Source organism: Lycium barbarum, chromosome 7 (genome assembly GCF_019175385.1).
Source record: "Lycium barbarum isolate Lr01 chromosome 7, ASM1917538v2, whole genome shotgun sequence".
NCBI lineage: Eukaryota > Viridiplantae > Streptophyta > Magnoliopsida > Solanales > Solanaceae > Lycium > Lycium barbarum.
This window is the reverse complement of record NC_083343.1, coordinates 15643670-15659887: the sequence shown is the minus strand read 5'-3', so window position 1 is coordinate 15659887 and position 16218 is coordinate 15643670. Positions and strand designations below refer to the sequence as shown.

The following is a 16218-nucleotide window of genomic DNA, read 5'->3' as shown; positions in this document are numbered from 1 at the left end:
CTCCTGCTGCATATTCTTACTCGACATACTTTATGTAATATTTTTATCTCAAGTTATACGTGAAATAGCCGAGCAAAATTTAGAATTATGGTGCGCCATCAATGTTGAAGGCCAAAAATTAAATACCACAAATTTGAGGGATAAAAATTAAAGATTTTGATATCTAAACCTTCCTTAAACCTCAAAACTCTTCCTACATTTATCACTCCCAAGCCCCTTCTTGACTTCCCATTAGCAAACAACGAAAGTCAATTCATTATATTCATTCCTTCAAATCAATGGCAAGTACTAGTATTCAACACCCATTTTGATTTTTTTTTTTTCCTTTCCCCCCTCACTCTCTTGACTAATTAAAACATCATAGTTTTTGGGTTTCCTTAAAATATATCAAGAGTTTCACTGGAAAAAAAATGTTAGTTTCTCACTAATTACATATACATATACATATATAGAAAAATAGGTTGAGATACAAAAAGGGTATACAGAAAATTAATAAATTCAATACCCATGTTTGCATAATTTTCTGGTGTTTGGGGTGGTCTGTAGTGTAGAGCTGACTGTTGTATGCATTTCCCTTTTCCGTTTAACCTTTTTTTTGGCACTGCATCGTTGAGCCGAGGGTCTATCGGAAACAAACATCTCTACCTTATGAGCCGAGGGTCTATCATAATTTTCTGTGTTTGGGGTGATCTATAATTATAGGCGTGTTTTGATAATTAGTTGGTGATAGTTGAGCTAGGAAATGCAAACACCTGATAATTCGGGTAGGAAACGCGAACACCTGATAATTCAGGTAGGAAACGCAGACACCTGATGCTTCAGGTGGGAAACTCAAAAAATGTGACACTTCAGGTGTGTTTTTGAGCATTATATCTTTTCTTTTTCACTCCTAAATGAGCCAAAGGACCTTCCTTATGAAATCTTTGTCAATATTTAAAGCAAAATGCCAATATTCAGTCAATTTTTCATCCATTGCTTACAAGTCTTTTGATATCAAGACTTTAATTGTATCACTTCAATCAAGTGCTAATGAAAAAAACATCATAGGAGGGAAACAAATTCATTGCCACATGCTTAGATGTGGCCATTTGAATTTATCTCCAATGCCTACCACTAGCCTTATTAACATGTACTCGAAATGCAACTCGATATCCAATGCGTTATCGGTATTCTTTACTTCACCACTTGATCATAATATGTTTGCTTATAATGCTATAATAGCAGGGTTAATTGCCAATGACTTGCCTAAAAGAGTTTTTGAATTCTATTTCCAAATGAGGGTTGTTGGTGTCATGCCTGATAAATTCACTTTCCCTTGTGTGCTTAAGGCTTGTAGAAATGAAGTAGATGTGAAAAAGATTCACGCGTTAGTTTTTAAACTCGGGCTAGAGGATGATTTGTTCATCGGTAGTGCGTTGTTGCATAGTTATTTGATGTATGGGTTGGTGGATTTTGCGTTAGATGTGTTTGAGGATTTACCGGAGAGGGAAGATGTTGTGCTCTGGAATGCCATGATAAATGGCTATGCACAAACGGGTGAGTTTGGTAGTGCTTTGATGGTTTTTAGGTGGATGATTGAGGATGGGGTTGTTCCGAACAAGTTTAGCATAACGGGCATACTTTCAGCTCTGGCAAATTATGGGGAATTTTATAATGGAAAGGTGATACATGGGTTTGTGATAAAAATGGGATTTGATTTGGGGGTTGCTATTTCAAATGCACTAATAGACATGTATGGTAAATGTAGTTGTGTTGCTGATGCTTTCGAGGTTTTCGAGATGATGGATGATAAGGATATATTTTCATGGAACTCGATAATTTGTGTGCATGAACAATGTGGTGATCACGACGGAACACTGAGGGTTTTCAAAAGGATGTTGTCCACTGGAGTTCGTCCTGATTTGGTGTCTGTCACCACTACACTTCCTGCTTGTGCTCATTTAGCTGCATTGAGGCATGGTAGGGAGATGCATGCATACATGATAGTTAACGGTCTGAGGAAAGATGCCGCTGACAAAGAATACAATGATACTTACATTGACAATGCAATTTTGGACATGTATGCCAAATGTGGAAGCATGCGTGAAGCTCAGCTGATCTTTGATACGATGAATTTCAAAGATGTAGCGTCGTGGAACATTATGATTAAGGGGTATGGCATGCACGGATTTGGCGTCAAGGTGTTAGAATTGTTTTCTGATATGTGTAGTAAGGCAGAATTGAGGCCTGATGATGTCACATTTGTTGGGGTTTTGTCAGCTTGCAGCCATTCAGGTCTTGTGAAACAGGGGAGAGAATTTCTTGCACAAATGCAGCCGAAGTATGGCGTGGTGCCTTCTATTGAACATTACACCTCTGTGATTGACATGCTAGGTCGTGCTGGGCAGCTTGAAGCTGCTTATGAGTTGTTATTAACAATGCCCATTAAGGCCAATTCTGTAGTATGGAGAGCATTCTTGGCTGCCTGCCGTCTCCATGGTAATTCCGATCTAGCTGAGGTTGCTGCTAATCAGGTACTTGATCTTGAACCAGAGCATTGTGGAAGTTATGTCATATTATCAAATGTTTATGGACAGACTGGTCGCTATGAAGAGGTATTAGAGGTACGAGATGCAATGAAGCTACAAAATGTAAGGAAGACACCTGGTTGCAGTTGGATTGAACTTCATAATGGTGTCCATGTCTTTATCACTGCTGATAAGTCACATCCCGAAGGCAACCTTATTTATGCTGGATTGAATTCTTTAACTGCTCGATTGTGTGAGCATGGTTATACACCAGAATCTGATGCCTTGGAAAGCAGTCCATGAAATTCCAGACTTATTTTCCATCGTCCTAGATGAAGATTCCTGAAGAACTGATTGAAATATTTATGCTGATGCTGTGAAAACAGCCCGAGTTATCTGTGTGCTATGAAAAATGAAAAGTATGTTTTCTTCACTTCTGGAGCATAAGTTACAGTATTTTTATTTTTTTTGATATTCAAGTCCCATGTGCACTGTAGATTTCCATCCGGATCTTGCAACCGGAACTTTTGCTTAAACCTCTAAAATAATATCTTAGCCAAAGTTAAAATTGTGGTAACCCCAAAATTCTGTTGTTCAACTTTAGTAACTGCCTTCATCTTCGAATACATACATGACAATGATATGAAACTTTAGTCCTACTTTATAAATAATAACAAAAACAAGTACGCCCCAGTTTCAAACAAGTGTTGGCTCCATGAATCCTCACTGACCGTATCTTAGGCCCACTTTTTTTTTTTTTTTTTTTTTGACGACATGCGAACCCGCAGAGCGCAGGGTAAACCCAGCTCCTGTGCAATAGCTCGCAAACCACACAAGAGAGGTAACCCGCACTAGGCAAGCCCCCCGTGCGATGAGCTCGACCTAAAAGGCAAATCCCCTGCTGTCATAGGCAGGGGGTTTCGAACTTGAGACCTCCATTATGAAAGCCCCATGCTCAACCAACTGAGCCACCCTTGCGGGGATCTCAGGCCTACTTTATCAATTTAAAAAAAAAAGGAGGAAACTTGTAGGCCTACCCAGATTAGCACTTTTTGATCAAGGCCTCTCTGATGCCTCTTTTAGGATATGTAAATTTCTTCTTTTGTTAGTCGTAATGAAACCTTGCTGATATCAAATTCTTTTTCCTGATTAATAATTTGTAATTGAACAGCCAGGCTTTGATTTTCAAGGTTCCAAAAATCACACAGAAAAGAGATAAGCAATGGAAAGAAAAGAAAGGACCTTGCTTGATTTGAACCTTTCTTGATATCATCATTTGTTATGTTTGAGAATTCAGTTGTCTTTACAGCAAACTTTAAGTTACTGAAAATAGCATCTGCAACCAAGTGCCTTGAGTTTTCTAATTAACAGGCATACAACTCCTATTGCGGCAGGGAACTATGGGATCCCCGTTATTGTAGCTGGACATAACTTTTGGAAATGCTAGTGAAATGGCTCTCCATTCACAGTAACAAATCTAAAGTTAATTTTTATTTTCATGTTTGATTTACCAAGATCAACCTCAGAGGTGATACCCTTTACATGCAGATGAGCTTCCAACAATGTAGCTATTCATCACTAATAACTTAGTGTAGTTTTGCAATCAACTTATGCATTAGTTTTTTTCCATCCCTTCTATAAGCTATTTCTATATGTATCTTGTGGGCCTGAATGGAAATGTGCAGACAAGTAGATTTTCATTGAGAGTGGAGAACTTTCAAAGGAAAAGAATAAAGAGAAGGTTGGGAAAGGAGAAAGAAATACTGCGGATGTTGGGAAAATGTCACATCAAGTTACAGTACCATAAAATAGTAGGAGTAGCATATACTACTAGTTTAGATTTGAATTGTTGGAAGGTGAAAAAAGTTTAATTTACAGAAATAGGTCTAATATTTGGGACTAGAATAGAATGGAAAGCAGGTCAAGTTTATTCATTTTTCCGTCATGTTTAGGACGCATTTACTGCTATTTCACAGAAGAAAAAGAGAAAACTGAAAAATATAATTCCTCAGTGCTGATACTTGTCTGTTTACAATTTATAGGTAGCCCAGGATGGTGTGGACATAGTCGGACATAATCAATTTATCAATCACTCCAAACAGACGTCCTCCTGGTTTGGTGAGTTTCTTTAATCCGATAGACATGGCCTTGCTGTCAGCAGTAAAAGCTGGCGTTTTTGTGGTACAAGCAGCTGGTACTACTGGACCATCACCTCAGAGTCTTGCTTCCTTCTAATTATCCCTTCCGACTTCAAGAAGTATTGAGTTTTCAAAAAAAGGAATAACAAGTCTTCACATAGGAGTACCAAAAGTTCTGTCATGACTTGTTTAGTGCAAACACGTGTCATGACATGGAATACAGCTTGGTTTTAAGGAGATGACTGAACTTTTGCGCATGAAACAAATTCTTACATATCTTACATATGTACCACCATAAATTAGTTCCAAGCTCAAAAGAAATCGGTTTCTTGCAGCATATTTGGGATGCCGCTTGAGCTACAAGAAAGATTATTGATTTTTTTTTTTGATGACATGGGAACCCGCAGCCGCTACCCTTCGGGTGCGCATTGATCTTTTGTACTTATTAAAAAAGGATTTATTGACCTTTTGTACTTGTTAAAAAAAGAATTATTGACCTTTTGTACTTGTTAAAAAAAGAATTATTGACCTTTTGTGTTTTCTCTTTATTACTTTAAGGGGCTAGTGGTGTGGAACAATTAAGGGGTTGAAGATATGTGTGACAGACGTAGGTTTTAGATTTAAAAATTACTGTCTATCCCCTGTAATAGGACTAATTGAAAGGGTAAAGGTGATTGTTAATTATTTTCTTGTGAAGTTTGCATTTTATTCTTCGTTTCTCACTCTTAAGATGCTTCATTGGCTATCATTCCTTCCAGCTATCATTATTCAACATTTGCTGTTGTGAAGGCTTCCGACCTCCTTATTCTGTTCTGCCCTCTCTTTGATAAAGTAGTCTTTATGACAGTCTCCATAATCTAATATCGGGGAAAGAAGAACCCGAGGCAGCATTATCCCCTGTGATGGATGCTGTAATAAGAATATTCAAACGTGTCAGTGGACTGTCTGAAGGTGAAGGTGATGGCGACTTACCTGTGGGCTGGGGCTGCATTCTGCTCCATCAGACTGCTTGTAGCATCAACACAAGCTGTGAACTTAATAGGAAAGCAAGGGTCTTTAATCAAGCCTATCCAGCAAAACACTGGTGCCTCCATTCGAGTTCTTTCCAATGGTATTTCTTTGCAGTCTTTATTCTATTACTGCTTTGGTTACTAGAATTAGTAAGTTACTAGGGTTTTCTTTAATCTATGTACGCAGATGAGATGTCAATCTATGCGACTCCGGATGAGAAAGTTGTGGAAATTCAAGGTGAAGCTCTTAAGTTTCTTAAAGCTTTAGAATCAGTGATTGGGCACCTCCGAAAGTTCTTGGTGGATCATAGCGTTCTTCCTTTGTTTGAAAAGAGCGTAGGTTTATGTCTGTTTCTTTTGTCAGTGTTAGGATATCAATGTTCTTTGATGTGCTTATCCTTGTTAACCTTGTTCTTTCCGCAGTACAATGCACCTGCCGTTCAGGAGCGTGAATCTGAGCCTTGGTCCGAGAGGACGATGCTTAGCACCTCACGAGCAGAACTTGGTGATTATCCTCCGTGACAAGGACTTGGTGATTATCCTCCGCGACAAGGACTTGGTGATTATCCTCGTCGACAAGGACTTAGTGATTATCCACCTCCAACAAAAGAGGGATTCTCAATTTTCTGAACGCGAAAGCCAGCTGGACTCACACTATCATCCTGCTGGACTTTCACTGTATGGGAAAGACCTGACTTTCATTGTATGGACAAGATCCTGCACTTTCTGGAACTCGCACTTCAGGTGGTGGTCGTGTTGGGAATTCTGTTATTACTCAGGTTTGTGGCTTTAGCATTTGACTTTACATTATGGAGCTGTTGTGTATGTTTTTAACCGAAAACATACACATGGTATGATAGTTTATACAATTTTTAAAAAAGGGCAGCCCGGTACACTAAGCTCCCGCTATGTGCGGGGTCCGGGGAAGGGCCGGACCACAAGGGTCTATTGTACGCAGCCTTACCTTGCATTTCTGCAAGAGGCTGTTTCCACGGCTCGAACCCGTGACCTCCTATAGTTTATAAAATTTTTATGGAGACTTAATTAGTATTTGCTTTTAATAAGTTATTCTTATCTCTCACTTTTTTCGGTGACTTTTCCTGTGGGCCTGTGGCACTGGCTCTTTGGCGACTTTTCAAAAAAAAAAACAGTTTTCAAAATCTTTTGTTGTCTTTTTTCGTTGTGGTATTAGTGTGTGGATATTAGATTCTTCCTTTGGACATCAAATTTCTGTTCCAAAAGAATCCTAATCTGGTCTTTTCTTTATGGCATCTTGTCCAAGTATAAGTACCTCTGTTGATCATTGAATTTTCAATCGCTTTTTCAAGAGGTCCTCTTTTCTTCCTTTTTGTCGGGGTAGTAAAGTCAGGCAGTGAGTCCCTCTTCTCCCCTGAGCATTGTGTTTCCGGTCATTGTTATAGCAACTTTCGATTTCCCATGTGGTGCCAATTCTAGCTAAATTGATGAAGTCCTGAACATTTGCATTCCTGTAGCTCTTTTATTTGAATAGATTCCTCTCCGTGTTTATAATGATAAGCGCTGTACAAATAAGCGCTTATCTTTGTACAGCGCGCAATTGCTATTGACTTTCTAGGGAAAAGAATCTCAGCACCATCTTTCTTTGCAGTGATCTTTTAGTAATTGTTCGTCAAAGTAAAAAGAAAAGAACTCAAGTTAACTCATTATTTTAGTTTGTGTGAAGTGTTGAAAGTAAAGCGAAACATTAAAGTTTTTGTAGGAAAGTAATCTTTCTCTTTCATCTTATCTTCAAACGTGTTCTGAAAAACGATTTTTTGAGCCGAGGGTCTATTGGTAACAACCTCTCTACCCTACCTCTCATCACGATTATTTTAAAAAAATAAAAATAAAAAAAATAAAGAGAAAAGAAAAAAAAAGATAAACTGATAATGTCTTGGATGTTTGCATCGACATAGCTTCTTTTTGTGAATAGATTCCTTTCCATGTTTATTATAATATGCACTTTTTTTTCTACTTCTGTTGTTTTACTTTCTTGGGAAATTATTCTTAGCACCCTTTTTCTTTCCGGTGATTTTTTTGTAATTCTTGTTCAAAATAAGCAAACTCAAGTTAAGTCATTCAAACAACCACATATTCTTTTCAAAACCTATAACCAAACACAACTCGGGTTCCCATGTAAAAAAAAAAAAATCTAACTTCAAAGTTCCAAATAAAGTGAAAATATTTGATTTGGCGAAACGCCTACTTAAACTAATAAGATGAATAGTGACATTTTTACAATCCAAAAGATAAATACACACTGATGGTGACTTTTATGGTTTTATTCGGAAGGATGAATTGCTAGCAAATTAGTAATTTTCTTTGCTACACTTTCCAATCATTATAAGTTGAGTATATGTAGTAGTATGTTGTCTTAACTGGGGTCGTAAGTTGTGATTAGTTGCATATGTTTTCTGGTCTAAAAAGCCTAGATCTGTAAAATCATAATTACTCTCTACCGGCTACTTATGCTAAATTCAAGTTTTCTTCAATGTGTGAAATGCTACTCTGTTATGTCAAAAACAATATACTATTCTTTGGTGACCTTATCTTGTTTTTCCTTCCAGATTTCCCAAACCGTTCAAATGAAAATACCACTAGCTTTGGCAAAAGATATCATTGGCATTGGGGGAGCTAATATTGCTTATATACGACGTACTAGTGGTGCCATTCTTACAGTTCAAGAAAGCAGGGGCTTACATCACGGTGGAAATAAAAGGGTCGTCATCACAAGTTCAGACAGCCCAGCAACTTATGCAGGTAAATCTCAATTTCCTCTTTATGAAGAAAATATCAAAAAGACATCAAATTGATATGTAAATACTCCACACATATTTTATGCATGCATTTAAAACCTGTAAATAATAGGGCTTTTTGCATTTTTGGCCCGTTGACCAAAATTAATTACGGGCGCTAGCCAAAATATACAAAACCTATACACTGGCTATGTATATCATATGTATATTTATACTTAGTATACAACGCATATACATTAACTGGCGATTATTTTTTGGAGCGGAGTAAATATGTAATAATTTCTAAATAATATGCAATTGAGGGGTTCCACAGTATTCTTCCGAATTGCAAAGCAACTGATGAATGAATCCTCATTATAGGAATTTATGGGGTGGCCACAAAGAATCACTTCCGAGCAGTTATGGCCAGTTAGATACAGGCTCGAGGCAGTCTTCTTACTCTAACCTAGGCAGTGGGTCCTACCCCTCATCTTCATACGGCGGACAGCAATATGGCAGTGGCTATGGATCATCATTCGGTGCAGGAGGAGCGTACAATAGTTACAGGTCATGAACAGAATAGGCCGAGTCTTAGCACTCAATACTTCCCATCCTGTTTGGTGCCAGAGCAAACACTAAAGCAACTGCATGTGGTTGACGATGCTTTGTTAATCTGATGTCGATTACAGCAATGTATTGATAGCTTTTCAGTAGCTCACCATAGCTTGTAGTCTTACATGTGTGTCGATATGATACCATTGAATTTTGTAAGTGTAATATGGTCAAGTGCTGTATGGTTCTCTGAGTATTTTTTTTTTTTTTTAAAAAAAATTGTTTTTATTACATAGGGGGTAGGGAAAGGGGAAATGGGGAGGGGATTACAATGTGGGTAGCCACTGAGCTACTAGATCCCTACTCTTTCTCAAAGTATTATCTTTAGTTTTTTTTTTTTTTTTAACCTTTGTTTTGTAAAATGATATTGCAACTTGCCACTTCACAAAAAATGATCAGTTGCAATTGCCTCGCCTGAGTGGGAGTGGATATTTTGATCTTAGGAAAAGGCAGACGCTATGCTCTCTGATTCTTTTTTTTTCTTTTTCTTTCTTTTACATGTCCGGTATTCGGAATTTATTAACTTGAGAGTACTTGACTTATCAGAAATCGCGCTAATAGGTCTACTGAAACGCTTCTTACTGAGAGCTTTTTCTTCAATAAGCTCAAATTTTGGGGGAGGACATGAGAAAAATCTTGATAATTTACATGGCTGTTAAATAAACCCTTGAAATAGTTTTCTTTTGTTTGGTTCCTTCAATAGCACTTTCATATGCCTTTTGCATTTAATCAGTTAGCAGTCTTGGAGCTTTTCATTTGAATGCCTAAACTTACTTTCAAATGTTATGGTCCTTCTGCAACATATGACCCCCCCAAAAAGGCGGTAAAATTCACTATTGTTTTGGAAGTAAGTTTATTTTGTGAAGCAATAAATGTGGAAAATTATTTATCAATATAAATCTCGAGAGTTGATGATGATCATTGCTTTAAGACCTTTAGCGTAACCACTCAATAACAAAAGTGGACAAAAAAAAAGAGGACATGTACACAAAGCATATAATTGTTATAAAATAATATTAAAAGTACACGACACAAGAGATATAGTCAAAGAAGTTGGGAGAGAGAGAGAGAGAGAGAGAGAGAGAGAGAGAGATTTTATTGTCATTCAATTCATCTAATGAACCTCCTATTATAGGAGGAAAATGGTGGCCAAAAACATGATAATAGCTTGGAGGCCATGAATACTTGGTCACCAAGTTATTCATGGTTTTCAAGTATATTAAATGAATATCCATTACTAATATTTACAACACTCCCCCTTGAATGTCCATTAATAGATGATGCGCCTCGTTAAAATCTTATTAGGAAAAACCCTATGGGAAAAAGTCTTAATGAAGGCAAAAGAGTACACATATCTAGTAATACGCTTTGAGAGCTGCCTCACTAAAAATCTTACAAAGAAAACTCAATGGGACAAAACTTTGGTTAAGGGAAAAAGAGTACAACACGTATTTCACTCCCCCTGACGAAGACTAAAATTCAGATGTCGGAGTCTTCGTATTCCAATCTTGAATATCATCTTCTTAAGAGTTGAAGTTGGCAAAGATTTAGTGAGCAAATTTGCAGGATTGTCACTTGAACGGATTTGTTGCACATTAATATCACCATTATTGAAGATAATGTACTCCGATCTTGTATACCAACTTATCATATGTTGAGGTTGGTAGAGCCTTTGTGATCAGATCTGTCAAATGAGCATTTGACGAACTAGTTGATCATCTACATCTTCATTCCTTAGATAGAGTTACATCATTGTCAAGTACTTTCTTGACTTGCTTCATAAACCGTTGTTGTCTTTTTATAATTCGACTGTCATGTAAAACAACATGGTTTGACAGAAATCCTTCATGGAAAGAGATGACATATTTGGATCGAACTCTTATGTCGATCAGATGAATGTCCTGTCTATCCAAAACACTTGACCATATTTGTTAGGATAAACACATGCATGCCACACTTTCATTAGCAGTATGCAATTGATCTTATTTCAACATCTCCATATAGGAGTAAATTATATCATGCTCGTAGTTACACTACTAAAAAACTGCCAAAAACCGACCAAAAAAAATCGACGGACCGCATCGGTTTTTTCAATGAAATCGACGGGAAACCGACCCTTTACGGTCCGTCGGTTTACATCGCCTCGCTTTTTGAAAACTGAGGGACCGCGTCAGTTTTTTGAGACGGACTGTGTCGCTTACGTGGTCCGTCGGTTTTTATCCAATAATTTAAAAAAATTAAAAAAATCGACGGACTGAGTCAGTTTTTTTAATTTCTGATTTTTTATCTTAATAAAAAAATATAAATTTTATGAAAAAACCGATGCAGTGCGTCAGTTTTTTATTTTTATTTTTTATTTTAAATAAAAAACCGACACTGTGTCGGTTTTCTGTCCGTCGGTTATCTTGAAAATTTTAAGAATTAATTTCCAGAAAATCGACGGACTGAGTCGGTTTTCTGAAAAATTTCCAAAATTAATTTCTAGAAAAGCGATGGACTGCGTTGGTTTTCTGAAAAATTTCCTGCATGCAATTGCTGCATTTTCTGCAGCCACACCTGCTCAAAAACCATTACCAAAAGCTGCTCAAAACTAGCATTAAAATGCTCCAAATCAATTCTAAAAGAGCTACAACACATAAAATCACTATAAGTAACAATCAAACACATCAAACACTATCTAAACACATTAAATACTATCTAAATAGACCTTCAAAGTTCAAAAATATTTAAATGTCCAACCAAAAGTACCATTAACTAGTTCTACATAGTTTTAACATAAGTCCATAAAGCATAAAACATAAGTCCATTATGAAATCCAAACTAAAACATAAGCCCCACGACTATATAAATGAACCCTAACCGCTTCCGGTTTCAAATACTTCTTACACCGGAAACGAGAACAAGCACATCTAATTACCCCTTCATTTTAAAAAGGGTGAAGTGACATTGCATGTGTGTAAACTTGCCAACAAATTCATCGAGTACACCCACACGATCACTATTATTTATATTATACACCCACATACGATCCATTTACAAAAATATACCCACAAATTATTGAGGTTATAGAAATATATTTTAACTTAAGAATTCTAACTTAAAATATAACTTAAGAAAACACAATCCCAACCAATTCTAACTTTGAATTCTCAATAACAATTCTAACTTTAATAACTTATGGATTCTAACTTTAATATAACTTTTAAAAGCACAATCCCAACCCATTCTAACTTTGAATTCTCAATAACAAATCTAACTTTAATAACTTATGGATTCTAACTTTAATATAACTTTTAAAAGCACAATGCCAACCAATTCTAACTTTCAATTCTCAATAACAATTCTAACTTTAATAACTTATGGATTCTAACTTTAACAACTTATGATTATAACTTCAATATAACTTTGAAAAGCACAATCCCAACCAATTCTAAAAATTGAAAATAAATCTAGCCAAATAAAGTCTACATTTTAGTTTTGAGGTTATAGAAATATTATGATTTAACAATTCTAACTTTGAAAAGCACAATCACAGCCAATTCTAACTTTGAATTCTCAATAACAATTCTAACTTTAACAACTTATGGATTCTAACTTTAATATAACTTGGAAAAGCACAATCCCAACCAATTCTAACTAAGCTAACACAAATACATTGACAATGAACATAAAAAATAGCACAATCTCAAGCATATATATATATATAAAGTTTATGAAAAGTAAACTAGTCAAATAAAGTTTACATTTTTTCACAAATTCAACATCAATAATTTTTAAAAGCACAATCCCAACCAATTATAACTTTGAATTCTCAATAGCAATTCTAACTTTAATAACTTATGGATTCTAACTTTAATATAATTTTTAAAAGCACAGTCTCAACTAATTCTAACTTTCAATTCTCAATAACAATTCTAACTTTAATAACTTATGGATTCTAACTTTAATTCTAAAAATTGAAAAGTAAATCTAGTTAAATAAAGTCTACATTTTAGTTTAGAGGTTATAGAAATATTATGACTTAACAATTCTAACTTTGAAAAGCACAATCACAATCAATTCTAACTTTGAATTCGCAATAACAATTCTAACTTTAATAACTTATGGATTCTAACTTTAATATAACTTGAAAAAGCACAATCCCAACCAATTCTAACTAAGCTAACACAAATACATTGACAATGAACATAAAAAATAGCACAATCTCAAGCAAATATATATATATATATATATATATATATATATATATATATATATGAAAAGTAAACTAGTCAAATAAAGTTTACATTTTTTCACAAATTTAACAATAATTTAAGAAAGCACAACACCAACTAACTCTAACTTTCAATTCTCAATAACAATTCTAACTTTAACAACTTATGGATTCTAACTTTAACAACTTATGGATTATAACTTCAATATAATTTTGAAAAGCACAATCCCAACCAATTCTAAAAATTGAAAAGTAAATCTAGCCAAATAAAGTCTACATTTTAGTTTTGAGGTTATAGAAATATTATAACTTAACATTCTAAACTTGAAAAGCGTAATCCTAACCAATTCTAACTTTGAATTCTCAATAACAATTATAACTTTAATAACTTATGAATTCTAACTTTAATATAACTTTGAAAAGCACAATCCCAACCAATTTCAAAAATTGAAAAGTAAATCTAGTCAAATAAAGTCTACACTTTAGTTTTGAGGTTATAGAAATACTATAACTTAACAATTCTAACTTTGAAAAGCACAATCTCAACCAATTCTAATTTTGAATGCTCAATAAAAATTCTACTAACTTATGGATTCTAACAAAAAGCACAATCCCAACAAAAAAAAAAAATTAGTCAAATAAAGTATACATTTTTGCACGAATTCAACATCAATAATATTACAAACAATGATAACTAAGCTAACACAAATACATTGACAATGAACATAAAATATAGCACAATCTCAAGCTAAAAAAAAAAATGAAAAGTAAACTAGTCAAATAAAGTTTACATTTTTTCACAAGTTCAACATTAATAACATTACAAATGATGTTTAACAAAGCTAAATAGACTAACATTAGGCCTAAAATCTACAAATAAAACTAAAATTGAAAGAATTTTAAAAGCCCTAATTTAAAAGAAACTACCTCAAATTACAATTGTTAAAAACGGGGCTGGGGTAGGTGGGGTTGGGCTGCGTAGGTAGTGGCGGGTGGGCGGCAGCTAGCAGTAGGTGGCGGGCGTGGGCAGAGGGGGGTAGGCGGTGGGTTAGGGTTTTTTATTTTAGAGAGAAGTGGGTTTTTTTTGAGGAAGATGGAAAATGATATGCCAAACTCGTTTCTATCATCTTGTTAAAAAAACAAAAACAGGACGGAAGAACCAACAGGACGGAAGAACCAACGCGGTCCGTCGGTTTTTTAAAATGTTGACCAGCCTTTGATAAAAAAATAAATAATTAAAAACCGACGTAGTCCGTCGATTTCTTTAAAAAAAAATCGTTTATTAATATTTTACAAAACAAAATGAATTATAAATTATTTAATATATTTTTAAAAAATTAATTAATTATTTTTTTTTAATAAAACCTACGTGGGACGTCGGTTTTTGTAAAAAAAATTTGGCGGAAATATAATTTCAAAAAATTTTGTGGAAAAAACCGACGTTGTCCGTCGGTTTTTTAATTAAAAAAAAATAGAAATCATTTTTTCAAAGCGACGCAGTCCGTCGGTTTTTTGTCCGTCGAATTTTGCTAAGTTTTTAGTAGTGTTATATCAAGATATATAAATGCATCAATTGCATAAAGATATGGTACTTCAGGACCAATTCAATTTTCTTATTTCAAATTCTTTCAGCAGATAATGTACTGCTTTTGTAAACTCTTCAAGAGCTCCAACAATATTCATATGAAAGATTTTGACTATCATAAAGAGACAAGGGTAAACATAGTATATTTGTACCATTCGTCAATGAATATACATTAAGGCGATTTCAGTATATCAACCTTGATTCATTTAATCCATTTAAGGATTATAAACAAGTTTCCCAGGAATTTGTATATGCTTCAGGCATTTTGAATCCTTCAGAAATTTTCATATAATTTTTTTCAAATAAGCCATATAGGCTGTGACAACTTCCATCAATATAAATTGTGACATCTTCTGATGTCTGATGTGTGGACTACAGGTCCAATTGCTTACCAAGATGCATCATTTCACTTGCTAATTATTTCTATGTCAACATGCTTTAAGAGACGTAGAATTTTGATCCTCACAGCCTTATACTATATTGCACGCTATATAGTATCAAAGATATCGTCGACGATATATCATTTGTATCGGTTCGCAATTCGACATAACTTACTGAAATCTCATCACTTCATTATTTTCAGGTACCTGAACCTTTCATAAGGTTTATGAAGTGTTATGTCGTAGCTCTTCAAGAGCACGTTGCCTCCTTATTATGATCATTTGCTCCTCCCTTTTTCAAAGATTATTATATTTGAAACCGATTGGTCTAACATGCTCCATGCATGATGTAGACTCTGTCCTTCAGGGACTTTAGGAGCATTTTGCTGATGAAATATGAAATAGTTGGGTCAGCATATGCTTCCAGCATTTGACTTGAATTATCTGAGGAACATACTGATGATAATTCACAATATATTTCTTAGCTGCTTATTCTTTCCCCCTTATGTTAGTGACATATATCACCATTTTCTTTGGGAAAATCCATCTGTGTGCATCATGGTATATCCATTAATCATATACCGTACATCAAACGCTATAAGATGAAAATATCTAGTTCCTGACCCTGAACCAAATATGAGGGGATAGTTTTTCAAAATTTATTGATCTGAAGCATACAAGTGCTGTTATATGCAATATATCATATCTCAGACCAATCTGAAGCTCTGTTCTCATAAGCAATGTTTTAGCTATATTATGGAGGCATCTAATGCCAAATCAGCTTAGATATAAACCAACATTATCTAGATGATTGTCTTGATTACATATTCTGAAAATTGTGCTTGCAACTCAATTATTTTCAGCAAGCAACTTCATAAATGTCAAACTGCTAGTTGATAATAAACATACATGTGACCGTCTCATACATGCATCTATTTAAGACATCACATTGCAGGTGAAGGGGCCCACATTCAAATTTTATATTTTTCAGAATTTCAGGGATTCAGTCCTAACATAAGC

General features: G+C 35.0%; 2 protein-coding genes across 3 annotated transcripts; both read left to right on the top strand.

Moving 5' to 3' along the window:
- Positions 1–141: 141 nt before the first annotated feature.
- Positions 142–9435, top strand: LOC132603204 (pentatricopeptide repeat-containing protein At3g14730-like). Of its 2 annotated transcripts, none has more exons than XM_060316144.1 (7): positions 142–2926; positions 4550–4625; positions 5493–5756; positions 5843–5893; positions 6079–6434; positions 8241–8433; positions 8790–9435. In XM_060316144.1, the coding sequence occupies exon 1, from the start codon at positions 894–896 to the stop codon at positions 2808–2810; it is 1917 nt and encodes a 638-aa protein (XP_060172127.1). In that variant the 5' UTR covers positions 142–893; the 3' UTR covers positions 2811–2926; positions 4550–4625; positions 5493–5756; positions 5843–5893; positions 6079–6434; positions 8241–8433; positions 8790–9435. The 2 variants fall into 2 exon arrangements, with proteins under 2 accessions (XP_060172127.1, XP_060172126.1); XM_060316143.1 differs by having other exon boundaries at positions 5404–5756.
- On the top strand, positions 5606–11614 carry LOC132601322 (RNA-binding KH domain-containing protein PEPPER-like). The gene is made up of 6 exons (XM_060314423.1): positions 5606–5756; positions 5843–5991; positions 6079–6160; positions 6370–6434; positions 8241–8433; positions 11571–11614. Exons 1-6 carry the CDS (start codon positions 5606–5608, stop codon positions 11612–11614), a joined length of 684 nt encoding a protein of 227 aa, XP_060170406.1.
- The last annotated feature ends 4604 nt before the right edge of the window (positions 11615–16218 follow it).

What these genes read in the sequence shown, in the direction of transcription:
- LOC132603204 (XM_060316144.1), top strand. Translation starts at nt 894, where the DNA reads ATGAGCCAAAGGACCTTCCTTATGAAATCTTTGTCAATATTTAAAGCA.
- LOC132601322 (XM_060314423.1), top strand. Translation starts at nt 5,606, where the DNA reads ATGGCGACTTACCTGTGGGCTGGGGCTGCATTCTGCTCCATCAGACTG. An exon ending in TTCCTTTGTTTGAAAAGAGC is followed by an intron (nt 5,992 to 6,078) that starts GTAGGTTTATGT and finishes TTCTTTCCGCAG; the next exon opens with TACAATGCACCTGCCGTTCA. An exon ending in CAGCCCAGCAACTTATGCAG is followed by an intron (nt 8,434 to 11,570) that starts GTAAATCTCAAT and finishes CATTTTCTGCAG; the next exon opens with CCACACCTGCTCAAAAACCA.